Source organism: Scardinius erythrophthalmus, assembly GCF_964197995.2.
Source record: "Scardinius erythrophthalmus genome assembly, chromosome: 6".
Lineage (NCBI taxonomy): Eukaryota > Metazoa > Chordata > Actinopteri > Cypriniformes > Leuciscidae > Scardinius > Scardinius erythrophthalmus.
Window position 1 is genome coordinate 9591296 of NC_138226.1, and position 8970 is coordinate 9600265.

The following is an 8970-nucleotide window of genomic DNA, read 5'->3' on the forward strand; positions in this document are numbered from 1 at the left end:
ATTTACTAACCCTGGACATTGGCAATTCTTCGGCTGATAAGGATCCAAACTTTACACAGGTGTCTAGAATCAATATAGGATTGCTGCCATGACCAAGACTGAACCCAAACAAACTAGTGTGTTTGTGATATTAGAGGTGGAAACACACAAGTAAACACTGTTCACATGATTTAACACTTAAGCCATTTAAAGGTGACCACACATTTCAACAGAACTATAGAGCACAGGGGCTAATGCACAATCAACAGGACCACAAACACAAACACAAACACTGTAATTCAGTAAATGCAGGCTTTCTGTGTCATGAATGAGGTTAGAAGTTTACGAAACAGGATAGTGGGATCTAACTGGTATTAAAAATAGGAATGATTACAAAAACCAATAGATCCTATGTTTAGAACAACAGACAACAGATTAAAATGACTTCCAGGTGCTTGCTTGCTTATTATTCATTATTATGCATTATTCATCTGAAAAATGAAGTGCATGTATAGTGTGCACTTGCGGTGACTCAAACCTTAAAATAAAGTTTATGTCTGCCAGCCCAACAAAACAATATGGAAATATTTAACTGATGGACAATGGTGAATGATAAAAGAAGCTTGGTTTGATTAAAAAACATAGCTAGAGGCAGTTATAGGGGTCTTTAGGGTGACCAGATAAACCTCTTTCTGGGGACAGTTTCCTGGTTTTTGGTCTCCAACTGGAGTTGTCCTCTTTACAGCACGTTAATACATTGCAACTATGCCACTTGGGTGAAAGTACACCTCAATTTTACTAAAAAATTAATAAAGTAAACAATTCTACTTTTAGCAATTACTCTTGCAGAAAGCACATGATTTGTTCTGTGCAAAATAATAAGTCCAGTTAGGGATAGTAAAGATCTACTTCCATAAACACAAACACAAAATAACATCTAAAAAAAGGTTGTAAATATTGTATAGAGCATATTCACAGTTTGTGAAAATACATTTAGAAAATGTCAAAATATTTGTTAAATACAGTTTTATTTATCTCATATTTATTTTTGCAAATCTCTTTTTGTAAAGTCATAATTTTGTAATAATTTTGTGTTGATCTGTTTGCAATGGTTACTATTTACTATTTTTAGTGTGATTTTTGATTAATTAAAACCAATTGGGGTCAGTTTGACCTGCAAAAACATAATATAGTTATTAATTATAATAGTTTAAGAAACTTTTTTGATTCATAGATAATAAACAAGTGAGATTTCAGCACCATTTTAACCACTAAACTAGGAAATGTCCCTGGATTACATTTCAGAAATCTGGTTACATTAGTAGTCTTTTTCACAAAGTCTTTTGTCTCAATACACGTGATCATTCCAGGGATGTGCATTTTAAAAGTATTACAAAACCTTTTGTCATCATAAGCGATGACTTCATGAATCAGGATTCTGCATTTAGGATTGTGGCTGTTGCCTATTTAAAAATCAAAAGGCTCCATTGTACCCTAAATACTACCTGGATTCAACACATTTTTACAGTAAGACAGTAAAAGCCGGTCAGCTTTGACTAAACTTGACTAAGGTTAAAATGCAAACAATGTGCTTTGACATGTTTAGAACAAAGCTCTCGTTACAGGACAACAGCATTTTTTGGATAATTGGAGGCTGCATAAGAGTTATGATATAATGTTAATTTTCTTTACCTGTATGGTACAGCAGGATATCAGATAGAATAGAATCATATAATATCAGTTCTAGGTTCTGGTGATGAAAAACTCTTAATAGTGGATCATTGCCCTGGGAGTGAAATAATACAAAATCTATTTGGATGCATAAAATTGACTTATGGTCAATTAGGGATGTGTTAAAAAACCTTTTGTCATCACAAGCAATGACCTCATAGATCAGGATTCTGGATTTAGGATTTTGGCTGTTGAACTCTTTAGTTTTGAGGGAGAAAAAAATCAAGAGGCTCCATTGTTTTTAGAGTAAGACAGTAAAAGCTGGTCAGCTTTGACTATTAAATGCAATCAATGTGCTTTGACATGTCTTGAGCAAAGCTCTTTAGTCACATCATGGCAACAAAAATATTTTTAATAATATGATGTTATGCACACCAAGAGTTATGGTATCATGATCCTTTTTTGTTCTCCTTCAAGTATGGTAGGATGTGTTTCAGTATCAGATCATATCAGTCTGAGACAGGTATCAGCTGTGGTTGCTCTGATAGTGGGTCACTGCCTTAGATGTTGAAATATATTGTAAAATCCAGGGTTTGGAAGTATTGGACCAATCTGAGCTGTTATTCTTGAAAACTTATCCTTACGAAAACAAGCCATTATTTAACAGACAAAAAAAAAAAAAAAAATAAGAAGAAAGTTTCCTTATTGCAGTATAAACCATGGTAACCACAAATTAACCATGATTTTGCAACACTAACCATGGATTAACCATGATATTTGTAGTAATACTGTGGTTATACAAATGATAATCAATTCGCATGGTTCGCAAACCAAAACACATGGTTACATTCTATCTCGACACATTCTCAGTAATGAAAAACTACCTGTTTACTCATCTATCATCCTCATTAATCCGCATTTCTTTGTTCAAATGCTCCACCCTTTTGCAGCTACCGTCAAACCATTATTTTCATTATCTTTAAACAGTTAAATTTAACATAATGGTATTATTGTGGGGGTTATGATTTCGTAAACACTTACGTGACGCACTTTTAAAGCGCCGTTGTCTGTACCCCCGCATACGTCATTCGTATTCGACGAACGAGCTACTTGCATGTGGAAATGTGTCCTTAAATCAGACGAAGCGTTTTGACTTTTGATATAAAATGTCTTATAAGAACATACAGCGAACGGAACCTGGGACTCAAGAAGAGCTCGCACAAAAAGAGGAGCTAAACAATAAGGTTTCCTATTCAAATATTTTGCAAAGCCTATATAGCTACATAATCATACATTTACGTTATTTGTCAGTTATAAAGTAATTTATTTTTTTTAATCACTGTTTACAAACCTTTTTTTCCAATAAACCAAACGATTTATTTACAGATAAAAGAGCAAAAGATTTTAGTCGACGAGTTGAGCAATTTGAAGAAAAACAGGGTATGTATGTTATGTATGTTGTCTCATATCATATAGGCTTGGTCATGCTACATCTGAGTAGCAGATGCTGTCACTCAATTATAGATAAGTCAAACTGTAGAGTTACTCATCTCCACATCATATAGAAGTTCATATATGCTTAAAAATATGCTTTTAACTGTAACTTATATGGTTAATATTTTAATTTTTTTTTCACTTTATCTCTGGTCCGTAATGCTTAGCGATTTCAAATATATATTGTATATACTCTCTCTCTCTCTCTCTCTCTATATATATATATATATATATATATATATATACTTATAATATATATTTATATACACACAATCTATTGCTATTTTCCAACACATTTGGGATCAAATATTACAATTCCATGTCCTTCTTCAAAAGACTGCTTTTATCTTGCATGAACTAACATGTAAACAAGATCAACATTTACCTTAGTAACTTTTATCTTAACCATTTACCTTTAGTGGTCTTATCATGGCATACATTTAAATGAAGAGGATTTAGGATTACCCGTATTCTTAGGATTATATATGCAGGATTATATAATCATATACTATGATTTTGCCAGAATATCATTATGTTCTGGTAATCCTAACCTTATTCTTATAGAGAGTGTACATACAGCAACCCAACAGCAATATATTCTTCCTGGCAGACAAAGGAGAGAGTCTTAGCTCATGTAAAAGTAAGTTTCATCATGAATAATTAATAAAATAATAAATGCCAACTGTTGTGAGTTCTTTCTAATACTGTCATCTTGCCTTTTACAGAGGATCTTGATAACATGAGGAAAGAATATCAAGATATTTAGTTCCGTGGGATCATGTGTGGGATCTGCTGTGTGGTCAGTTTGACCACACCGCATGATCCACTAGAGGAGTGTGTGCATGAAAATCTCAAAAACAGAGGGCCCAACTGTAGCCGGGACATTACAGTAAAAATCTCAGACTGCAGTCTCCTTTTCTCCGCACATGTGCTTCATATGAGGGGTTGCCTGACACCTCAGCCTCTTCAAGATGACAACGGGAACATGCTTCTCTGGAATGGAGAGGTATTTGGTGGTCTGAGAGTAGAGCAGGAAGATAATGACACCAAAGTTGTTCTCCATCACCTGTCAATGGCGCAGAGCACCTCAGATGTGATATTTTTACTCTCACAACTCAAAGGACCCTGGGCCTTTATCTATTACCAAAAAGCAGAGCACTGTATCTGGTTTGGGAGGGACTTTTTTGGAAGAAGAAGTCTGCTTTGGAAATTTGATCCTGAAAGAGCCTCTTTCACACTCGCATCTGTTGCTTCCCAGTCAGCAGATAAAATTCAATCTCAGTGGCAGGAAGTACCACCTAGTGGTATTTACAGGTTTGACCTAACGGACTCTTCATCCCTAGGGACATTCGTTTTTGATCTTTATCCATGGGTTTTCCACAATGGCAATGAGCCAAATGAAAGCTCGGAATTTAAATGCGAAAGTCTACCCAGATCTGTCTCTGTAAACACAAATAGTTCTGGACTTTACCTGACCTGCCCTGTTTGTCCAATGAATACATCAATTTCATCACTCACAACTGAACAAGATCAGAATGCCTCTCAAACCTCTGTTGCAAGTCTGAAAGAATTACTAACAAACACTCAAAAGAAAGCGATGGTTAGCACGCTCATTGATGTTCTAAGCGAGGCTGTCCGTAAGAGAGTTCGTTATCTACCTGCTCAAGATGAATTGGCGGCCCCCTTAAATTATACAAAAGCTGGTATTGCCATTCTTTTCTCTGGGGGAATTGATTCAATGATATTAGCTGCCCTTGCTGATAGGCATATTCCTGCAGACAAACCCATTGACCTACTCAATGTTGCATTCAAAATCCAAGAGGCAAAAGTGCCTCCCAAGTCTTTGAAGAAAGGGAAAAATAAGAAGAAAGACTGTGATGCTGATAAAACTCAATCGGATCAGCAGAGCTTTAACTGCTTTGATGTGCCAGACAGAATAACTGGAAGAGCTGGTGTGCAAGAACTAAAAAATCTCAGTCCAAACCGCCAGTGGAACTTTATCGAAATTAACGTAACTCAAGAGGAGCTTCAAGAAATGCGACACAAACGCATCCGTCATTTGGTCCACCCTTTGGACACCGTTCTGGATGATAGCCTTGGATGTGCCGTCTGGTTTGCTGCCAGAGGAACTGGCATCATAAATGAGGGTGTTGAAGAAGAGCTTTATATTTCAGAAGCAAAGGTTACTTTGTTTTTCTGTTTGCACTTGAATTATGTCTATATGAAAATTGATATTGTAAAAACACTGCATGAAATTTGTTTTTCCTATTCTTAAAGGTGATTTTGACTGGCATCGGAGCAGATGAACAGCTGGCGGGATACTCCAGACACAGAGTGCGGTATAAGAGCTCTGGACTGGAGGGACTCGTAAAAGAGCTGGCTATGGAGCTGGGACGAATATCCTCGAGAAATCTGGGAAGGGATGACCGAATCATTGGGGACCATGGAAAAGAGGCCAGGCAAGAGTGACACTTTGCAGCTCAAGAAATATCCAAGATTAAAGAAATTCTATAGTATCGCACATAATACATACTGTATATTTATTTTAACTCAGATTTCCATACTTGGACGAAGATGTAGTCAGTTTCCTTAATGGACTACCGGTGTCGGAGAAGGCTGACTTGTCTTTACCCAGAGGAGTTGGGGAAAAGCTGTTATTGAGGCTAGCAGCTGTCGAGTTAGGATTGGGACTCTCTGCTCTCTTACCTAAGAGAGCCATGCAGTTTGGCACTAGAATTGCCAAGTTAGAAAATAGCCATGAAAAGGCCTCAGATAAGTGCAAAAGGCTGGTCGCCACCTAATTTAATTCTCTGAGTATTGTCCCTTCTAATTTAACAAGATTGTGACAATAATTCACTCAAAAGTGGTACTGATACAGTTTTATTCTGAATGTAGTTTTCATGTTTGATTGTCATTACATGTTTGAACTACATTAAATAAACAGTTGGATTGTGAAGTTGGTCCTTGAAGTATTTGTCACATTCTGCGTATGATGCAAGATTCCCCACATCAAATCGACCAGATATCCTGTGCACGTACACAGGCCTCCTAAAATTAAACCAAGCATGATTAATGTCGTTAAATGCAAGCAAAAACAATGCCTTATTATTGTCTACAGTCTGCCTTTAAGTGACCTTAATATGAGCCATGACAGAAAGGTCCCTGGTGCGTCCCGCTCTTCAATAGGTGCATTCTGTATGGAGAAGAGTTACATAAAATAAAAATAAAAACACACACTATGGAATAATTTAATAAATATAGATCAACTGTACCTTCTTCTCATTAAGAAACATGTCCAATAGAGGAAGGGTGGTTCTTGAAAACAAGTAAAAACAAGGGCACTGCAAAACGAGGAAACACAGTAAAGACATCGCTTATAAAAAATAAAGATAAACAGTACTGAAATGTCTTCCAATGCAAATGAAAACATACTGCATTACGTGAACTTGTTTCACTTAAGAGAGGTTTTTCTTTCATACGCTGTACTTTAAGGTCCTCATCCAACTCCAGAATCCCATATTTGGATGTTTCTGAAGGTGGAAATGATGTAATAATGGATTTAAAAAACAGTGACCATATGTTTAGCAAAGTTAAAAACATCCCCAGGTTTCACAGACAAGGCTTAAGCCTAGTACCAGACTAAAATGCATGTTTGAGCTGTTTTAACTGAAAGCAACCTGCACTAACATATCTTAAAATATGTCAGTGCCATTGTTTTGTCTCAAGATGCACACCAATACTGTTTTTTTCTAAGGCATGTTTATAAAAGCTACTTAGATGTCCTAATTAAACTAAGGCCTAATCCTGGCTTTATCTAAGCCCTGTCTGTGAAACTGGGTCATTGTTCTGTTTATACGCTCACCCTCATCTTTGCATTGGTATGACAGCACTAAATTGCTCTCTTTGTCTTTATTTTGCACTTCAAAGAACCTCTCTGTGAATTTCCTCAGGCTGAAATCCTCTTTGAATAAAGTATCGCTGCAAAATAAAAAAATAAAAATGTCTCTCTTTTAAAGCCATCTCAAACACTGCCTGAAAGACAGTGCCTTATTCAGTCTGAAGCTGGTCATACCCTCCGATAACTAGTAAGTGGTCATCCACAGCACACAACTTGACTGTCAACTGAAGACAGGCAACAGCACCAAGTCTGTCCTGCAGAGACAATTGAAAGGGAGTTAAAAAAACAACAACATTGGACATCCATAAATTACTCCATTCCAGTATGCTCACCTCGTTTCTTCTAGTACCATCGTTTATGATTTTCACATTGGGGAATTCTTGAGCCCACTGCTGGAATGCTTCAAAGTAAAGATCATTTGTCTGTGCAATAGATGATACAATTTGTTATTTAGGTCAAACACTATTACTTTCAAAGCTCAATATGGTCATTAAAAAAAAAAAACTAAGCAGTTATTATGGACTCACAACCACATAAACTGTGTCCACACATCCTGTTTTGGTCAGTGCCTGAACCCAGTGTGAGATAAGGGCACATGGACCGACGGGAAGCAGCGGCTTGGCAATGCCGCCCAGATGCTTGAAATTCCCAGTCGTGTCATTCTCGATATCCCTTTGCAGTCTAGTTCCATAACCTGCAGCTAAAATAACAGCTTTCATTGTCAGCTGATAATGAAAGTGAAAACAGCTCTTTTTTTCAGCATGTGATTTTGAATAAGTTCGAAAAAGTCGCAAAATTGTACACTTTCTGGGGCTTTCGACAGAAACATTCACTGGGTAAAGGTTGCTGTAGTTTGTTTCCTCAGTCACAGACATGCGCAGTGCTGATCCTCACAACTTTATCAAAGCGGTCCACATATATCCGCGAAGGTTAGCCTACTTAGCTCATAAATATTAAATACGTTACGAGACGCTAAAGGGTAGTAGCCTAGGGTAGGGGTCGTTTACTCTGAGGACTATCTAGATATGTCTGTTCTGTATTGGTGCATACTATATTAAATCTGTACACTTTATTCAAGAGTAAAAAACAAAAACAAAAATAACGAATCGGATCTTTTGAACAGTCCGATACCGGTTCATTGATTCATTTAGGCCTACGGCATGACGTAACTTATGCAATAGACGTAAATATGTGCGCGTAGGCATACAAATTAACTTATGTACATTATTATATTACATACATTATATAAAATCATATTCTAATAGATAATACTCCATTATAGATCATACCAATAGTTATTGGCTCGAGTATGTTTAATTAAAGACGTTTTAAGGGGTGACATTCTAAAAAAATCTGCATTTATAAATAAAATTACTTTAACCAAAAAAAAAAAAAAAAAATCCTATTATTTATAACAAAAGTTTAATATTTAATCCCTCTATAGTATTAAACCAAATGGGTGTCTCTTACTTTGGTGTTATTGGGTTAGATAGATGGATTTATACAGGCAAATAAAAAAAATAATGTGATTTTGCGCATATCTTTATAATAATTTACATATTTCCTTTTATTTAAAAAATTGACTAATTTTTTTTAAATCTGTTTTTAGGGTGATTTTGTAACATTCTGTCTTGAACTACAGATGACTGGCGCATTTATAGTAATGTTAATTAATGTGCACTGTCCATGTTACATAAACTAATAAAAAAAAAAATAAAAAAATACTAAGTAACACCTTATTTATGAGCTGATCCTGCATGTTGCACTCACCTTGACCGCGAAAGCGTGCAACAGCACCATCTACGGGTTGATCTGAAGAGTTACAGAAGAACGGTCATTATGCGTCACTGGTTGCTAAGAGCAACACTGTTCAAAATCACACATTTCATCGGACAGCTCAATCTCTCAAGGTGAATCTCTCAATGGTC

General features: G+C 36.2%; 3 protein-coding genes across 3 annotated transcripts; 2 read left to right on the top strand and 1 right to left on the bottom strand.

Annotated features, from left to right (window-relative positions):
* Positions 1-2729: 2729 nt before the first annotated feature.
* Positions 2730-4990, top strand: asdurf (ASNSD1 upstream open reading frame). Its single transcript, XM_081368433.1, has 4 exons — positions 2730-2894; positions 3037-3090; positions 3709-3784; positions 3870-4990. The coding sequence occupies exons 1-4, from the start codon at positions 2817-2819 to the stop codon at positions 3908-3910; spliced, it is 249 nt and encodes an 82-aa protein (XP_081224559.1). The 5' UTR covers positions 2730-2816; the 3' UTR covers positions 3911-4990.
* On the top strand, positions 3872-6107 carry asnsd1 (asparagine synthetase domain containing 1). Its single transcript, XM_081368431.1, has 3 exons — positions 3872-5326; positions 5422-5603; positions 5699-6107. The coding sequence occupies exons 1-3, from the start codon at positions 3923-3925 to the stop codon at positions 5943-5945; spliced, it is 1833 nt and encodes a 610-aa protein (XP_081224557.1). The 5' UTR covers positions 3872-3922; the 3' UTR covers positions 5946-6107.
* On the bottom strand, positions 5904-7926 carry LOC308692432 (uncharacterized protein). The gene is made up of 8 exons (XM_081368432.1): positions 7570-7926; positions 7375-7464; positions 7217-7296; positions 7007-7122; positions 6577-6674; positions 6417-6485; positions 6279-6337; positions 5904-6192 (listed from the first exon to the last, which is right to left on the bottom strand). The coding sequence occupies exons 1-8, from the start codon at positions 7915-7917 to the stop codon at positions 6072-6074; spliced, it is 981 nt and encodes a 326-aa protein (XP_081224558.1). The 5' UTR covers positions 7918-7926; the 3' UTR covers positions 5904-6071.
* Between the last annotated feature and the right edge of the window lie 1044 nt (positions 7927-8970).

What these genes read in the sequence shown, in the direction of transcription:
- asdurf (XM_081368433.1), top strand. Translation starts at nt 2,817, where the DNA reads ATGTCTTATAAGAACATACAGCGAACGGAACCTGGGACTCAAGAAGAG. An exon ending in GCAATTTGAAGAAAAACAGG is followed by an intron (nt 3,091 to 3,708) that starts GTATGTATGTTA and finishes TTATTCTTATAG; the next exon opens with AGAGTGTACATACAGCAACC. An exon ending in GAGTCTTAGCTCATGTAAAA is followed by an intron (nt 3,785 to 3,869) that starts GTAAGTTTCATC and finishes TGCCTTTTACAG; the next exon opens with AGGATCTTGATAACATGAGG.
- LOC308692432 (XM_081368432.1), bottom strand. Translation starts at nt 7,917, where the DNA reads ATGTCTGTGACTGAGGAAACAAACTACAGCAACCTTTACCCAGTGAAT. An exon ending in TGTTTCTTAATGAGAAGAAG is followed by an intron (nt 6,338 to 6,416) that starts GTACAGTTGATC and finishes TTCTCCATACAG; the next exon opens with AATGCACCTATTGAAGAGCG. An exon ending in CTGTCATGGCTCATATTAAG is followed by an intron (nt 6,193 to 6,278) that starts GTCACTTAAAGG and finishes GTTTAATTTTAG; the next exon opens with GAGGCCTGTGTACGTGCACA.
- asnsd1 (XM_081368431.1), top strand. Translation starts at nt 3,923, where the DNA reads ATGTGTGGGATCTGCTGTGTGGTCAGTTTGACCACACCGCATGATCCA. An exon ending in TTTATATTTCAGAAGCAAAG is followed by an intron (nt 5,327 to 5,421) that starts GTTACTTTGTTT and finishes CTATTCTTAAAG; the next exon opens with GTGATTTTGACTGGCATCGG. An exon ending in GACCATGGAAAAGAGGCCAG is followed by an intron (nt 5,604 to 5,698) that starts GCAAGAGTGACA and finishes ATTTTAACTCAG; the next exon opens with ATTTCCATACTTGGACGAAG.